At 44.8% G+C, this 18469-nt stretch overlaps 1 protein-coding gene across 2 annotated transcripts in view; it reads left to right on the top strand.

Moving 5' to 3' along the window:
- LARP4B (La ribonucleoprotein 4B) overlaps positions 1 to 18469 on the top strand; it is a 94749-nt gene that overhangs the window by 39648 nt on the left and 36632 nt on the right. For both annotated transcript variants that reach the window (XM_055331868.1, XM_055331869.1), the window contains exons 4-5: positions 5332 to 5482; positions 5838 to 5978. In XM_055331868.1, coding sequence (XP_055187843.1) covers positions 5332 to 5482; positions 5838 to 5978 — 292 coding nt within the window. The remainder of the gene's footprint in view (positions 1 to 5331; positions 5483 to 5837; positions 5979 to 18469) is intronic.

Here is an 18469-nt window from a genome sequence, read left to right as displayed (position 1 = left end):
GAGCGGAGGTCACAGGTACAAGAGGACTCTCTTAACAGCGATGAAAATGCAGGGCTGGGGCCGCTTTCCTCAGGGTCAGCTGAGCAAAGTTCTGATGCCTTAGACGGTGGCACGTTGGGGGCAAGCCAGCCAGCACCAGCAGGTAAGGGAGGGGACAGAGACAACATCGATGTGTGTGGGACGAGCACACGTGCACACCGTGTCAGCCGGAGACGTGCCGTGCCCGTGCTTAATGGAACTGCGGTACATGGTGCCATGGATTCCGTGGGAAGTCCACGGGTGACTCCCAGGGAATTGGAATTAGGTGAGACTCTTGAGGGCTGTTCGTGTGTGGCCGGTGTTGAGGCTGCCCCAGTGGACAGATATACAGCCCCTTGTCACGAGGGCCTGCAGGTCATTCCTGTCATCCCAGGTGAGACTGCAGAGATCGCGGTACCACCCTGCAGGGACCACGTCTTACCACTCACAGAAGATGCTGTAAATATTCCTGAAAGCCCTGCAGGAGGGGATTGGCAGAGCTTCCCAGAGGAAGTGTACTCCCAGTTTGTGAATGAACTTGCCTGTTACCCACTGGGAGGATTTGTGAGTCAGCTGTTTTCTGAAGGACTGGCCGAGGGCTGCAGTGGGTACCAGGAGGGCTGTCCGTGGGCGCAGACAGGTGGGAGAAAAGCCCTCGAAGAGGAACAGGTACCTAATGAGTGTCTGCACAGGAGGCCACCAGACCTAGAAGTCGCCTTGTACTGGATGGAGACGCCCCCGTATCAGCTCCCGGTGGCTGAGGATGCTGTTATTTGGGGATGGCAAAATAGAGGTGGACAGTTAGTAAGTATGATTTATCAGTCTTTATTACTGTGCTGTGAAAGGCAGGTGTTTCCCTCTGATTGCTTTTAACTGCCATGAAGTTTTATTCTAAGTAATGGGCAGTCATTTGAATGTTTACGTGAGGCTGTGAGTCACAGCATTAGCTTAACGATCTCCAAGCTGGAGACCGTGACTCCGTTTGCTGTTTGGTATGTTTAGGCCAGAGTTGGTGTGCCAGCTCTGGTTAGCACTGTACCCAGCACTGCCAGCCCTCAGACGCAGCTTGGTGCAGGCCTCTTCTGTGTGCGCTTTCTGTGTGCGCTCTCGAGGGCTGCCCTGCCCGGACTGTGTCCTTCCTCATGACCCCCTTGTTGGAACAAAACAGGCATTTGTCCATTGAATTTTAAAGTCACTTCTCAAAAGTCCACACGTGGACAGTATAGATAGAAAACTCAGAATCTGTGCTTTCTGCTACAAGTTTGCTGCTTTTACCTGGCTCTGAAGTCTGCCTCCTGGCAGTCCAAGCACCTGCAGAGCTTTCCAACCATGTGCTCCGGCCCTGCTCATTTGGAAGAAGCTTCACAGATGCTGCTGCAGTGGGCAGCTAATTTGAGCATCTTTCTAGCTAGTCTGTGATAAACACCAACACTCAACAAACATGAAGTTAGTCTTGCACTGAAAGTAGTCCTTTTCAATGTATAATTGAAAGGCATACTTCTAACAGCAGAATCTCATTGACTCAACCAGTAGTTTATGTATTTATAAATTTAGTTCATTTAAACTAGAAGCAAAAAAACGGTTCACCCATTTTCCCAGCTCTTGCTCCCACCTCTGGCAACTACTGATTTTGTCTATGAGCTTGGTTTATTTGTTTTTAGAATCCACATAGAAGTGAGATCATAGGGTATTTGTCTGATTTATTTCACTTGCAAAATACCCTCTAGTTCCCTCTGCATCATTGCAAATGGCAAGATTTCATTCTTTTTTATGGCTAAGTAATATTCCATTGTACATATATATACCACATCTTCTTTATTCATCTTTCAGTGGACACTTAGGTTGTTTCCCTATCTTGGCTATTATAAATGTAAATAATGCATTGAACATGGGGTACAGACACTTTTTTCAAATTAGTATTTTTGTTTTCTTTCGGTAAATATCCAGAAGTGGGATTGCTGGATCATAGGAGTTTTCTATTTTCAGTTTTTTGAGGAACCCCCATACTCTTTGCCAGAGTGGCTGTACCAGTTTGCATTCCCACCAACAGTATAAGAGAGTGCCCCTTTCTCCATGTCCTCGCCAACATTTGTTATTTCTTTTTTTTTTTGATAATTTTTTAATTTTTAAAAATTTTATTTGAGAGGAGAGAGAGCATGTGCGTGTGTGCTCATACTCATGAGAAGAGAGGGGTGTGCCTCACAGGCAGAGGGAGAGGGAGAAGCAGACTCCCCGCTGAGCAGGGGAGTCCAGTACGGGCTCAGTCCCAGGACCCTGGGATCATGACCCGAGCCAAAGTCAGACGCTTCACTGACAGAGCCACTCAGGAGCCCTGATGATAGTTTATTATTAGTGATTTTTGTAGACAAGAAAAACGACTGATGGTAGTAAGGAGATAGATGTGGTTCAAATGTTAGTCCCAATTACATGAACAGAAGTGTAAATGTAACCCTGTAACTTAGGGAAATGTACATTTAACCTTCTTTCTGTTCCCACAGTTGGGATTTTTGCTAAAAAGAGTTACATTGAAGTTAATAGCTTTTGTTTCTTAAGTAGTGGTGGAGGCAAAAACTTAGAAAATTAGGCCTTGAAGTACATAAGCAGGTGTGATTACCAATTATGAAATAAAAAGTTTGAAAGTTTCCTTCCCCCACCGTCTCACTTACTTTATATTCCTCAGCTCCCTTGTCCCCTTCTCTGATACTAGCTCCTCTGATTGCTACTCAGTAACCTGTCAGTGGACCATTCTTTCTCTTGTCCAGAAAACACAGATTTATGAATTGTTAGGTTGTTGGTTTTTTCTTTTTTCTTTTTTTTAATGGAGCCTGGTGTTTGGGTGCAGAGTTTCTTCAGAACATCAGGATTTATGGATGCTGTACTTTGAAAGAGTGGTGTGGGTCATTTATATAAAATCGCTTCAGGATGCAGCTATTGAGGTCAGCTCACTTTTGGTTTTAATAACCACTGCTCAGCCATGACTTTTCAGTGGAAAAATAAAACAGGTAGCCAAGCAGGTGAAACTTGAGATGTTGATGGCTGCTTAGAGTTCCACATGACTGCAGGACAAGACCCACACCTTAAAGACATACAAGGAAGACAAGTTATTTTTCATGTGAATTAAATGGAGGTCATGAACTCTTGGTAATGTTTTGTCTTTGCTGATGTTAGTTTTCTAATTACTCTCTTGGTGGGCACATTACTTAACCTCTCTCTGCCTCAGTATTCTTATTTGTGAAAGCCTCATAGGGTTGTTGTGATTAAGCTCAGGAAAGTCCATGGAATGTGCCTGGCACCTAGCAGACTCGACATAGTTGTCATGCCAGCAGCTCCTAATTATATGTCTCCATTCTTTCATGCCTTGTCACTCAAGAGTCTCACTTCAATACTGGTTAGCTGCTTGAAATTGTGTTAGATCCCAAATACTTGATTTGGATTTGAATATTTACTGCTTAAGTAGTAAATTACCTAAGGATAGATTTCTATTCAGTTGTGGCATGTGAGATACACACTTGAATACTGCTTAACTGCCTAAAATCATGTTACGTATTGGGAATGCTCCAGCACAGTTAGCTGCAGAAGGTGCTGACAGTGGCAAGGACCCCTTCGTGGGTGGTAGGAACTTAGAGGATGTGTGGTGTGTACTGGAGGTCAGGGCCAGCTTAGTGGGTTGAATACAGTAACGTGGGAAAGCTTCATGTGTGTTGTGTGGTGGAGAGTCCAGCCAGTAAAAGGTCTTTCTATCAGCATTGGACCAGGAAAGAGAGAGGGGCATGAGGTAAACAAAACAAAGAACAACAACAAAACACAGGTGGAAAACGGAGTAAATGATGAAGGAGGGTGATGATGTCTGTGAAATACGGAGTGTATCCTGCATTGTGCTCTTTGCTCATGAGAGCAGGGGTTGTGTCTGCTTTGTTCACCGTTCTGTCCTCACACTGCACTGAAAACAAACTGGAAGTTTAGATGTCCCATCAGAAGGGAGACTGAAGAATCTGTGCTTCCGGAGTGTGATACACTCGAAGAAGGGAAAGCCTGTTGGGCTCTCTCACCTCCTCGGGCTGCAAAATGCATGTTGTCGTGTAACCACATTGGCCTGTCCTGTCATGGTCGGAGATAGTCTTGTTTCTCACTGAAAGCTTTAATCACCACAGCCAGAATGAATTTATTCTGTCATCTAAAGATTGTTAATCTACACATTTCCTCGAGGGCTCATCATGGTAGTATTGGGTCGCATCTGCCCTTGGGGGTCATGCTGGGGTGCTGGGAGGCTACTTCCAGTTCAGGGCTCCTGCCTGGTGCTCCCTGGGGGCCCCTGGGACTGGGACCCTCATCCCCCTCCCAGGAAGCTCTGATCCCTGCGTAGTGGTATCAAGGCTTGTATTACCTGGGTATTATTTGGCTAGGTTTGCTGACAGAACTGACAATGAACTGGAGTTTGGGGAGTAACTCCCCCAGATACATTGATTTTTCTTTATTTTTATTTTTTAAAGATTTTATTTATTTATTCATGAGAGACAGAAAGAGAGAGAGAGAGGCAGAGACACACGCAGAGGGAGAAGCAGGCTCCATGCAGGGAGCCCAACGCGGGACTCGATCCTGGGTCTCCAGGATCACGCCCTGGGCTGAAGGCGGAGCTAAACTGCTGAGCCATCCGGGCTGCCCTTGATTTTTCTTTAGATTTGGGTTCGCTTGAGATATGTGAGCAAGAGAAGAAAACTCAGGGGGTTGTTAGGTACACCAGGAAATGAAGGTGTGAGCATATGAACACTGTCCCAGTATTGCCCCAGCAGCCGGACAGAAAGGAGGCCAGTGTCCCTGGAAATGAGCAGGCTCACAGTGGAGGCAGCACGGAGCACCCGTCTTGCAGACCCATTAGAAGATCTCTGTTCTTCCAAGCGGTTTGCATGTTCTGTATCCTTCATAATATGAGTATTTGAGCTTTGTTTAAGAACGTATTCATCTGCGTTCTGTTCAGGTTTGTAAATCTGAATTGTGTCTAGAATAGAGATGACAGTTGGATCCCCAGTTGTTTACTGAATGTCTGTGAAGGCAGGGGCCTCATCCTTTCATTTGCAACTTCTGGAGAGCCTTTCACTCAGTAGGAACTGAGGAGGCTGATGGTGAGTGAAGCCGAGCTTGGTGTCTCGACTTTTTTGTTACTTTGCACCACGTTTCATCCCCAGTGTACACATAAGACAGACTCTGCCGTTCTGACCTTTTTCTTGCACAGATGCATTTCACGTATGAATTAATAAGTAAAATTGTGTTTGACTGGAATTCAGAGACAAATGTTTGTGTCCCATTTTCCCCTAGGTACCGACTGCCAAGGTTTCAGAGCTAAACCCTAATGCTAAGGTGTGGGGGACCCCTGTGCTGCATCTGGATGCGGGTAGTGCAGCAGATGGCGGTGTGAGTGCGGACTGGGAGGAGTCTTCAGGCCCTTGCACAGACTGCGGCCAGGAGGGTGAGTTATGAGCATGAGTATGATGAGGAGCACCTTTGCTCTCAAGGCTTTGTCTTTGTTCTCATTTAATCCCTCTGTAAGAAATTGCTAATTGGGTCACCTTGCTGGTTCAGTTGGTAGAACATGCCATTGGTAGAACATGCCACTCTGATCTCGGGGTTATGAGTTGAAAATAAGTTTTTAAAAAATTGAAAACAAGAAAATTAAAATTTGTGTCGTGTGATTTGTTACAGTAAGAGCCGGAGGATCTTTCACAATCAAGTTAAAAAATTGAAGTAACTGCAACTGTAAGGTTTTTTGTTTTAAGAGAAAGTTATTCTAATCATAAAATTTGGGGTAAAATTCCTAATTACAGGATTGGATGCCAATGGCGATGGTGATAAAAGTCATGACAATGTGGCACTATCGGATTTGCAGGAGTCAGACCAAACTGCTGTGAGCACTTTGGCTCTGGATCGCTCAGAACATGAATCTCCGCCTGAAAATAGTGAAACTGGTAAAGATATTTTATGAATTCATTTTTATGTAGAGTTTGAGCTTTTTCATGTTCCTTTTTAAAAATTTAGCCTCTTAAGTCTTTCTCTAAACATTGTGCCTTTCATTGCTTCCTTTGATTCTACTTTAAATTCCCTCTTAAGTGGATACAGAGATGAAGAGTTCTAGTCAGGAAGGGGCCACAGGGTGTATAAGATCTGAGCAGTTCCTGAAAGGCGGGTCTGGTTTAATTAGGAGAAGCAGAAGATGGACTATAGGGTGAGGTGTCAGTAAAAGGTCAGAGAGGAAACATTTGTGTTGAAATCGAGAGTCAGACTCCAAGGAGGTTGGTTCTTTTATGGAGTATTTAAGGCTGTTTCAGAAGAAAAGAGCAGGGGGAAGAGAGCCGTTCTCCTTGGGACCAGGATGTGGGCCAGTGGAGAAATACCGAGAGTGATGGGACATGATGGCTCCCCTCTGATTTTGGATCCAATGTTATATAAGAGACCAGCCACATTTTAAAGTCCAAGCAGACTGGGGTAGGCTGCACTCTGATCATTCACAGTGGGATGGGGCAGCTTGAGTGGGAGAAATCCTCCCCTACACTGGCTAATAGGAATCGAGCAGACCAGACGCCTGTTGAGCATGTTGATCTCTCAGGTGACTGTCTAGAGCTACACTTGTGTTGGAGAAGGCCCACCTTCCACTTGCATTGCTGCTGTCGTTTACCGGGAGCTGGTGTGGTAACACCCGATCTTGCACCGGTCTGGTCCTGCACGCCAGACTTCCACACCACAGCGGCGTGTCAGTGTTCTTTTTCCCCTGAAAAGATCAGCCCTGTGAAGATCTTGCCTGTGCTGTGATCTGCCTCCCGCGCCCCGCCCCCCCCCCCCCGGCCTCTGCCTGTGTCACCCAGAGCATCTTCCCAGTAGTACCTTCTTTCCATCAAGTTCTCTGCCTCCTGCGTGCCTGTTCCTGAACGGATCCACTGTGGCTGGGTTCGGGATCACAGACTTCCCGCTGGGCCTCGCTCGGCATAGCCCCACAGTGCTGCTACAGAGCTCAGTGCAGAGAGCTCCCGAACTGCTGTTTCGCTCCTTCTGTTTTCTCCTCAGACCCTAGCACGCTCCTCTGCTTAATTTTTGGGGGATATAGAGCAGTAATGAAGTATAATTGATGTACAGTAAACACATATTTGATGTGCATCCCAGCTTTTCTGTAAGTTTTATTTTCCTTGGTTTGGAGCACAGTGTTGAGTCCGTTGTAGAGTTGCTGGTTTGCCACTCCTGCACTGATTCCTCTACCAAATTTGGTAAGATGTGTATATACCTGTAACACCATCGAGATCACGAACATATCTGTCACCACTAAAGGCTTCCTGTGCCCTCCCCCTGCCCCGGGCAACCACTGATAGGCTTTCTGTCACTCTGGGTTAGTTTGCATTTTCTAGAATTTTATATAAATAGATTTTTATGACATGTGCTCTTTTTGTCAGGCTTCTTTTACTTGGTTTACTAATTTTGAGATTCACTCACACAGGTTGTGTCTTTTTATTTCTGAGCAGTATTCCATCCCATCACATGGCACAGTTTGTTTTCCCATTCACTTGGTGATGAATATTTGGGTGTTTCTAGTTTAGAGCTATCACTAATAGAAGAACATTTATAAAGCAAGACTTTGTATAGATGCATGTTTTCATTTCTCTTGGGTAAATGCTTAAGAATGGAAGAGATGGATCATATGATAGGCTTAACCTCTGTCACAGTACCCTCTGTATGCTCATCTGCCGTGGATAGGAGCCCCTGCTGCTGCACATCCTCATCAGCACTTGTTAATTGTAGCCATTGGAAAGGTAGGTAGTTGAGTCTTACTATAGTTTTAATTTGTGTTTCCTGATGAGTAGTGGTGTCAAACATCTTATCATATGCATATACTATTTTGGTGAAAGGTCTGTTCCGGTCTTCTGCCCATTTTCGTATTGAGTTGTTTTATTACTGAGTTTTGGGAGATCTTTATATGTTTTGTATATATGTCCTTATCAGATTTATAATTGCAAATACATTCTCTCTCAGTCTGTGGCTTTTGTTGTTCTAACAGTATCTTTTGAGAAGTCAAAGTTTTTAATTTTGTACGTAGTCTAGTTTATCAGTTTTTTTGTTTCTTTTATGGATCCTGCTTTTGGTTTTGTACCTAAGAAATCTGTGCTTAATCCAGAGTCACAAAGATGTTCTCCCAGGGGTTCTGTAATTTTAAATTTTACATTTTTAAGGTCTGTGGCTCATTTTAAGTTCATTGTTGTATATAGTGTGAGGTACACAGCAATATTTTCCCCCCATGTATACGTATGCAACGGTGTAGCACCATTCGCTGGAAAGACTCCCCCTTTCCACTGAGCTGCCTTTGTGTTGTCATCAGGATCGTTTGTCCCTACACATGTCGGTTTATCTCTGGACTGTCTTTTCCATCCATCTGTTAAGTCTGTTTTCACAACAGTGCCACACTGTTTTGATTACTGTACATAATTCTTAAAAACAAGTGGTGTTAGCTTTCCAATTCTGTTCTTTTTCAGAATTATTTTGGCTATTCTAGTTCCTTTTCATTTCCGTACAAGTTAGAATGAGCTGCTTACTGTCTCCAAAATGCTGAGATTTTTATTGGGATTGCATTGAATCTATAGATCCATTGGAGAAAATGGACATTTTTCTCCACTTGGTTAGGTCTTTAATTTTTCCACTTGGTTAGGTCTTCTTTAATTCCTTGTGGCTATAGTTTTTGCTTTTAGCGTACTGGTCTTCCGCATCTTTTGTACTTAAATATTTATCCGTAAGTATTTTATATTCTTTTTTGGTGCTATGTTAAAGTGATTTTTAAAAAATTTAATTTGGGATTATAACAGTATATAGAAATGTAATTAATTTTGGTAAATTAATATTCTTTGGAAACATGTTAAGCTCACTAGTTGTAGGAACTTTTTTTTTAAAAAAAATTATTGATTCATTAGAGACACACAGAGAGAGGCAGACACAGGCAGAGGGAGAAGCAGGCTCCATGCAGGGAGACTGATGTGAGACTCAATCCCAGGACCCCGGGATCACGACCTGAGCCAAAGGCAGCCCCTCAACCACTGAATGACCCAGGCGTCTCAGTTATAGGAACTTTTTGTGGATTCCATCATCGTGTCTTCAACATAGTGTCATGTTACTTGTAAATACATTCAGCTTTATTTCCTATCCCTTCTGGTGTCCCTCCCTCCCTTCCTCCCTTCCTTCTGCCTCTTATTTCTTTGTCTTGCCTGATTGCCCTGGATTGAGCTTTCATTACAAAGGTGAACAGAGGGGTGCCTGGCTGGCTCAGTCTGTGGAGTGTGTGACTCCTCATACTGGGGTTGTGAGTTCGAGCCCCACAGTAAGCAAAATCTTGGAAAAAAAAGTTTTAAAACAAAGGTGGACAGATCATGAGTGGAAACATCTGACTGATGATAGGGGGAGAAACATTCCATTTTACCAGTAAGTGTAAAGTCAGTTTTGGTTTTATGCACATGACCTTTGTGAGGTTCATGAAGTACCTTCTGTTAGGATTTCCAAGAGTTTTTATGAGGAGTGGTTGTTTGAATTTGTCATACTTTTTTCTCCATCTGTGGCGATGAACCATACTTTTTTTCTTCTGGTGTGTTGGGATGATTTCTCATGTATTTAATCCACCTTATATTCTGAGATAAGCTTCACTGGGTTATGATGTAACATGCTTTTGATTAGTTGTTGGATTAGATTGGCCAGAATTTTGCATTAAAATTTTCATAGCTGTGTTCATGATGGATGTTGTTGGTCTGCAGTTTTCTGTTCAGTATATTCCCTTCTATGCAGTTTTGTGGAAGAAGTTATCATTTCTTTTTTAAATGAAGAGGAGCCATCTGGGCCTAGGGTTTTATGTGAGGGAAAGTTTACAGCTACAGTTTTTGTTTTTAAATAGGCTCCATGCTTGGGCACCTGGGTGGCTCAGTTGGTGAAGTGTCTGCCTTCGACTCAGATCATGATCTCAGGGTCTTGGGATGGAGTTCCATGTGGGGGGGTGTCTTTGCTCAGCTGGGAGTCTGATTTCTCCTTCTGCCCCTCTCCCTTCTCTTGTGTGCTCTCTCTCTCTGTTTCTCAAAAATAAATACATAGAATCTTTAAAAAAAAAAAAAAAAGAAAAGAAAAGAAATAGGCTCCACACCTAGCGTGGAGCCCAGCGTGGGGCTCAAAACCACAACTGTGAGACCAAGACCTGAGCTGAAACCATGAGTCAGACGCCACTGTCTGAGCCACCCAGTGCCCCTACAGTTTGTTTCTTCAAGTCGGGCTACTCAGGTTGTCCCATTTCTTCCTGAGGGAGTTTGGTTCCTTGGGTCTTACTAAGATTCAGTCCACTTCATCTCAAGTGTCAACTCCATTGCTTAGAATTGCTCATAATGCTATGTGTATTCACCCTCTGTGGGATCTGTAGCTATGTCACATCACTCATTAACTGTTACTGGTAATTCATCTCATCTCCCACCCGTCCCCCGCCCCCCTTGAATCTGTGTAGAGGTTTGTCAATTTTGTTGATTGTTGGACAGAACCAGTAATTGGTTTCATTGTTTTTCCTCCTTCCTGTTTCCTTGGTTTTCTTCTGATCTTTATAATCTTTCTCTTCATTACTTGGGGTTTAATTTTTCTTTCTAGTGTCTTACAGTGGAAACTGAACTCATTGATGAGAGGCAGTCTTTTTCTGAAGTAGCCATTTATTTCCATAAATCTTCAAAGTACTCTTTTAGCACAGTTTCACAAATTCTGGTACATTGTGGGTGTGGTGGTGTTTCTGTGTTCTTTTTTTTTTTTTTAAATTCAGTTCAAAATTATCTCTGATTCTTTTTTTATTATTATTTTTTCTTTGGTCCATGGGTAACTTAGAAATCTGGTATTTAGTTTCCAAATATTTGGAGATTTCTGGGGGAATTTTTTATTGGTTTCTAATTTAATCTCCTTATAGTCATGAGACATAATTCATCTGACTTGAATCCCTTTAAATTTATTAAGATTTGTACTGCAACTCAGAATCTGGGCCACCTGGGATCCCTGGGTGGCGCCGCGGTTTAGCGCCTGTCTTTGGCCCAGGGCGCGATCCTGGAGACCCGGGATCGAATCCCACATCAGGCTCCCGGGGCATGGAGCCTGCTTCTCCCTCTGCCTGTGTCTCTGCCTCTCTCTCGGTCTCTTTAATGAATAAATAAAATCTTAAAGGGAACCCTGGGTGGCGCAGCGGTTTGGCGCCTGCCTTTGGCTCAGGGCGCGATCCTGGAGACCCAGGATCTAATCCCACATCAGGCTCCCGGTGCATGGAGCCTGCTTCTCCCTCTGCCTGTGTCTCTGCTTCTCTCTCTGTGTGTGACTATCATATAAATAAATAAAAAGAAAGTATTTAAAAAAAAAAAAAAGAATCTGGGCCACCTTAGTACATGTTCCTTTTGCCCTTGAGAAGAATGTGTATTTTGCTGTTGTTAGGGGGTGCTCTGTAGTTACCACTTCTGGTGGTCTTCATTCCTTTGTGTAAATCCAGACTTCCTTCTGGTATACTTTTGCTTCCACCTAAAAGACTTAAATGTTTCTTGTAGTGCACATCTGCTGTGATGGATTGGTTTTCAGAACCATCTTTATTTTACATTCATTTTTACTTGGTGTAGAATTCTGTGTTGTCAGATTATTTATTTATTTATTTATTTCAACCCCTTTGTCTTTATCAGTGGTTTTGGGCATTTTCTTTTCTTTCTTTTCTTTTTTTTTTTTTTTAAACCCTGACCACATTTTTTAAAGACTTTTTATTTATTTACTCGTGAGAGACACAGAGAGAGAGAGGCAGAGACACAGGCAGAGGGAGAAGCAGGCGCCATGCAGGGAGCCTGATGTGGGACTGGATCCCGGGTCTCCAGGATCACGCCCTGGGCTGAAGGTGGCGCTAAACCGCTGAGCCACCCAGGCTGTTGGGCATTTTCATCATGATGTAACTTAATAACATTCTTTGTTTCTTGTCGCAAGTGTTCATTGAGCTTCTTGAATCTGTGATTTATAAATGTTTTCATCAAACTTGGAAGATTTTGGCCATAATTTCTTCAAATGTCAATCCTCCCCCTCGGTGCCCCCCTGGCCACTTCTTTTCTTTCATGATCTCTGGTTATTCCTCTATTAAGACCTTTGAAGTTGTCCCAGAGTTTACTGAACTTCTGTCTTTTTTTTTATTTTAACATACATATTTAAAAATTTTATTTGATTGACAGGGTACACAAGCATGGGAGCAGCAGAGGGAGAGGGAGCTTGAAGTAGGCCTCGATCCCAGGACCCTGAGATCATGACCTAAGCTGAAGCCAGGCGCTTTACCCACTGAGCCACTTAAATGCCCCATCCACTGTTTTTTTAAAAATTCTTATTTCTTGGTTTCATTCTGGAATGTTTCTGGAATATCTTCAAGTTTATTAGTCTTCTGCAATGTCTAATCTGTTGTTAATTCCATTAAGTACATTTTTTATTTCTATTTATTCGAGTATATTTTTAATATCAGACGTTGTAGTTTTCACCTGTAGAAGTCCTATTATTAGGGTCTTTTAGACTATTTTTCAGGTTTCTACCTGACTTCTGAAGCATTTGCACAGGTTCAGTGTTTACACCTGGAGAGGACGCTGTGAGTTAATGGGTCACAGTTCTCTGCTTGACCTTCATAGTAATTTTTGGTTAGGTGTTTAATGTTTTGTGTTTCTTTAAATAGTTTGATTATTGTTCCAGGATGCCTCTAACTGACTTGGAAACAGTTTGATCCTTTTAAATCTTGCTTTAAGATTTGTTAGGCAGGGGATGCCTGGGTTGCTTAATGGTTGAGTGTCTGCCTTTGGCTCAGGGCGTGATCCCAGGATTTCAGGATTGAGTCCCGCATTGGGCTCCCTGCATGGAGCCTGCTTCTCCTTCTGCCTGGCCCTCTGCCTCTCTCTGTGTGTGTCTCATGAATAAAAAATTTGGGAGAAAAAATTTTGTCAGGTAGGAGTGGAATGGTGCTTAGTCTGGGGCCAGTACTTCCCACCCCTAGGGACCCCATACTCTGTGCACCTGCCGCATTCTGGTCCACCTGGTGGGAACAGACACTACTTCTAGCCCCTGCGTGAGGGAGAGATGCATGCTACTTCTCATCCTTTGGGGTGGTTCTTCCACAATGCCAGCGATTGCCTCACACCATTGCAGTGAGTGGGCCGCCTACTTGAGAGGCCCTGTGTCCTGTGCACCCTGTCCCAGCACCCGCTCTGTCTCTTCATTCAGCATGCCCCCCTGCTGAGCCCGGGCCTGGGAAAGTTGTATGTCATATCTTTTAGGGACTGATGTTCCTACACCTGAAAAACTTGTTTTATTTACTCTGTTTTCTTTTTCCATTCAAAAAAAAATTTTTTTTAAGATTTTATTTATTTATTCATGAGAGACACACAGAGAGAGGCAGAGACACAGGCAGAGGGAAAAGCAGGCTCCATGCAGGGAGCCCGACGGGGACTCGATCCCAGGTCTCCAGGATCACGCCCTGGGCTGAAGGCGGCGCTAAACTGCTGAGCCACCTGGGCTGCCCCAGAAAGTATTTATTCAAAACCTACCATGTGCCACATTTACTTGGGATATGTCCGTCAATATAACTGATGAGAGCCCCTGCTTTACTTGAGCTTTTATCTGTTTGGTAGAGACTGACAATACACATAGTAAGTTTGTAATAGATCATGTAAGAGGATGGTCACTGCAGTAGAAAAGACAAAAGCGTAAGGATACAGTGTAAGCTTTATTGAGGTGTAATTGACAAGTGAAAGTTGAATATATTTAAGGTACCCAGTGCCGATCATTTGGTATTATATATTCACTGTGAAATGATTACCGTAACACATCATTACCTCACAGAGTGTTGTGTTTGGTATACTGAGAACACGTATCTACTCTCTCAGCAAGTTTCAAGTATATAGTACAGTATGGTTAATTATAGTCACCATGCTGTCTGTACCTGAGATCCCCAGAACGTCTTCATTCGTCTGATAACTGCAAGTGTGTATCCTGTGACAAACCTCTCCCCATTGACCCCACTCTCCAGCCCATGATAACCATGGATCCACTCTCTGGTTGTAGGATCTTAACTTTTATGATTGCACATACAGGTGAGATCATGTAGTTTTTCCCTTGCTCTGACTTATATTACCTAGCTCCGTGCCTCAAGGCTCATGTCTCACATGGGAGGATTCCTCCTATATTATGGCTGATAACCCATTGTGTGTGGATATCACATCTTCCTTCCCTGTGCATCTGCAGATGGCCGCTCTCGTGGGCCCTGGGTCTCGGCTACTGTGAATAGTGCTGCAGTGAACATGGGAGCGCAGGGAGCTCTTCAGGAGACTGTTTGATTTCCTCGGGATATATGCCCAGAAGTAGGGTTGCTGGGTTGTAGGGCAGCTCTATTTTTACCTTCTTGAGGACCCTCCTTACTGTTTTCTAGAGTGGCTGCAGCAGCTTGCATTCCCATCAGCAGTGGATGAGGGCTCCCCTTTCTCCAGTCCTCACCAACACTTGTTATCTTGGTTTCTTGATGATAGCCATCCTAACAGGTGTGAAGTGATAGCTCATTGTAGTTTAATTTGCATTTCCCTAATGGTTAGTGATGTTGAGCACCTCTTCATGTACCTGCTGGCCATTTGTAAATCTTTGGGAAAATGTCTATTTAGGTCTTTTTCCCATTTTTTTTTCTTTTAAAGATTTTATGGAGAGTGAGTATGAGCAGGGGCAGGGTGAGGGGCAGAGGGAGAGGCAGACTCCCCACTGAGCAGGGAGCCCGAAGATGTGGAGCTTGATCCCAGGACGCCAGGATCATGACCTGAGTGAGCTGAAGGCAGACGCTCAACTGACTGAGCCACCCAGGCGCCCTGCCTTTGCCCATTTCTAAATCAGGATTTTGTTTTGTTTTACTATTAAGTGTGAATGAGTTGCTTCTATGTTTTGGATATAACCCATTATAGATAAATAGAGATACTGCAAATATTTTCTCCCATTCCGTAGACTGCCTTTTCATTTTGTTGATAGTTTCTTTTTTTGTTGTTGTTGTTGATAGTTTCTTTTGCTGGGCAGAAGCTTTTATTTTGATGTCATCCCACTTGTTTGTTTTTGCTTCTGTTGTCTGTGCTTTTAGTGTCACATCCAAAAAGTTGTTGCCAAGATCAGTGTCAAGGAGCTTTTTCCCCATGTTTTCCTCTAGGAGTTCCACAGTTTTAGGTCTTATGTTCATCTTTAATCCATTTGAGTTGATTTTTGTATGTGATGCAAAATAAAGGTTCTATTTCATTCTTTAGCATGTCGCTGTCCGGTTTTCCCAACACTTATTTGTGTCTTACTCCGTCATCAGTGTCTATGGTTTTCAGGGTACGGGTCTTCTACTTCTTTGGTTGAATTTGTTCCTCAGTATTTTGTTCCCTTTGACGCAGTTGTGAATGGTTTTATTTTTCTCAATCTCTTTCAGGTAGTTGGCATTCATGTGCAGAATTACAACACATGGTGCCACATTACTCACTCACACTTCCCCAGGGGTCTTCATTGTTTTTTCTTTTCATCCCTCAGACTGGGTTATGTCACATGACCTGTCTGCGTTTGCTGAGTCTTCCCTGTGTACGTTTGACCCTGCTGTGGAAGCGCTCTCTTGAGTTCTCAGGTCTTGCGCTCTTCAACTCCAGGGTTTCTGTTTGATTCTTTTCCGTGTTTTCTCTTTCGTTACTAAACTTCTTATTTTGTTTCTGCATCATTTTCCTGATGTTATTTAGTTGTTTCTGTGTGTGTTCTCTTAGATTTTCATGGACTTTCTTTAAGGTGATTATTTTGAATCATTTGTTAGGCCAATTGTCCATCTGTTTAGAGCCTGGTTAGTTTCTTTGGGTGGTGTTTTATGTACCTGAGTCTTGTAGCCACATTTTAATGCTGTGCAGTTGTGGACCAAACACCTCTTCCTGTCTTTACAGACTGGGTTTTGTCAGGCAGGGACATTCTCCTGTGGGTTCGGGCCGATGGCATTCCCTCTGCATTTGCAGTTATGCGGGGTTGGAGCTGGGTCGGAGCTGGGTCTGCACTGGAGTCAACGTTTGGTGAGCTTGTTAGCTGGCTGTGGATCTTGGCTGGTCCCCGGGGGCTGTGGGGGCAGGGATGATGGGTATATATCTGGGTGGTGCAGCTGGGAGAGTTTGAAGCCAAGTCATAGGTTCACTTGAGGACCTGTTGTCAGCCTCAAGTCGGCTGGCCTGTGTCCAGAGGTACCAACTACAGGCATTTTCCATGGGAACCGTTGGCCAGCAGGCCTGCTCAGGGTGGCTGGAGATGGCTGGAGCCTACTTCCAGGGCCCTTGTAGGACTTGCAGTCTGCCTGAGTATGTCAACTGAACTGCAGCCCATTGGGACTGGAGCTGGGTCGTGGGCCCCTGTGGGCTCCCCATCCAGGCATAAGGTCTTGTGTGCCTATGATCCGGGGCTCAGGTGGGCAAGGCTCTTCCTTGCCAGATGATGCTGGGGTCCGGATCAAGCCAAACAGGGTCATGGCCAAGTCCCTAGGCAGCAGAGGGTTTCTGGATCTGTGGCTGGGCCTGTTGGCAAGTCAGCTGCCTGGAGGCAGGTCTGCCTTCTCAAACAGCCCTGCTTAGCCTTGGACTGCACCTGGGTTTCAGTGTCCTCCCTGATGCCAGAGCTCCTATAGGGTGCTTTGTTCTGAGATTGGATGCTGGGTTGTTGCTGAGGGGAAAATGAGTGGGAATCTTCCTATTTTGCCATCTCGTTGCTGGCACTCCCCCTCCATCCTCAGCTATTTCGCTGGTTGTTCTCTCTTGCCTAGAAGCAGATGACCTCGTGTCAGTCTTAATTGTGAAGACTGGAGCTGTCAGAAGAGAACTTTACTCCCTGGTCACCTATATGTCTCACAGCCTCTGTCTGTGACCCCCTACTCCCTCGGCTGTGTGAGGAGTCTTCCACGTAGCTCTGTACTCTCTTATGTTAAATGAGACCGCCTGCACACCCTGTCTTTCCTGAGCAGAACTCAGCAGAAGCATCGTCTGGACCAGCTGTTTGCCTCCCGGGTCCTCTCATGCACTGTCCAGATAGACTGTGGCCGTAGCCTCATCCCCAGCACCACCGTCCTCCAGGGCTCCAGTGACGTGGTGCTGCCAGACCGAGTGTGGAATCCGGGGCTTCTATCACCCGACCGTGCCATGATCGGCATGCCCAGGGGTCAGTCCTAGACCTCGGCTCTTCCTGTGTTCTTGGCTGAAGTCCTCCCCTTACCTGGAATAGTCTCAAACATAGTTTATCCTTGATTGTTACATTGGCATCCACACAGGCTCTTGGCTTCCCTCTTGTGCCGTCACTGTCCATCTTCAGCGCAGAGCAGAGCCATCTCTCCAAGACGTAAATTGGTTTCCTGTCACATTTGGGTTAGATTTCTCATGTCCTCACTGTGGCTGGGTGTGACAGCCAGCCTCCCTGACTCTGTGGCCTCATTCTTAGTGTGGCCCCCTGTTTTCCCTCCTGGACATGCTGGCCTCCCAGGTGTTGAGGGCCCCCAGCCCAGTGCCATGCCCTCCTGCACCCCCTGCTAGACAGCGCGCTCCCCACGTCCCCGGCCGGCCCGCCGTCTCCCCGCCGGTGCTGCTCCGTGCCACGTCTGGAGTACCGTGTGGCTGGCCTACAGCAGCCCCGGCGTGCTCTCCCCGTGCCATGGGGTAGCGTCCCTTGTGTCTGAGTCTGTCTGAGTTGATGTGTAATGTTTGTTTATTCAACTATAGGTTGCCTGTCCCACCAAGAGCTGAGAGGTTGCCTTCTTTAGGCTGAATAAACAGTGTTGCAGTAGTGCCTGGCATGCAGGAGACCGTACATGTCTGAAATCTGTGGCGGAAAGTGCATTTAAATGAGTGCTCAGGAGAGGCCTTTCTGGACAGAGGAATGGCATTAGATTGTGGTTTCAAGGGCCATTTGTAAGCTCTAGCTTCATCAAGTCCATTAATTTTATTTTCTTGTTTTGAGTTGGTTGGGGTTTTTTTGTTTGTTTGCTTTTGCTAGTTGGGGTTGGATTTTGTTAAAGCTCTGTATGAAACAGGCACAAGCTCTGTCTTTATTTGTTAATAAATACCCTACTTTGACCTTAGTTTTTGATGGTCTTTGACTTTTAAAATTTAAGCGTTTGTTGTCAGAAAATTGCACATGTAGTATTATTCAGATCTATGTAGAAGTGAATGAAAAACTGTTAGTTCTTAGTGTTTTGGTGCCTTTGATAATTCTGGCCATCCTAAAAGTGGGGCCCTCGCCTCGTGCCGAGTGCTGGGGAAGGGGTGGGGGCCTCAGCAAACTTAAGTATGAAAATCCTGCTCTCATGGTGTGTGGGTACCAGCTGGTGCCGGGGCCTTGCCCTGACCTCCAGCCCTCTCTAGTCTGACTAGTGCCTCACAGGACACATGCTCAGACGTCG

This window comes from Nyctereutes procyonoides, unplaced genomic scaffold, assembly GCF_905146905.1.
Source record: "Nyctereutes procyonoides isolate TBG_1078 unplaced genomic scaffold, NYPRO_anot_genome, whole genome shotgun sequence".
Taxonomy (NCBI): Eukaryota; Metazoa; Chordata; class Mammalia; order Carnivora; family Canidae; genus Nyctereutes; species Nyctereutes procyonoides.
Note: the sequence above shows the minus strand (reverse complement) of the source record. Positions and strands in the feature narration are given on the sequence as shown.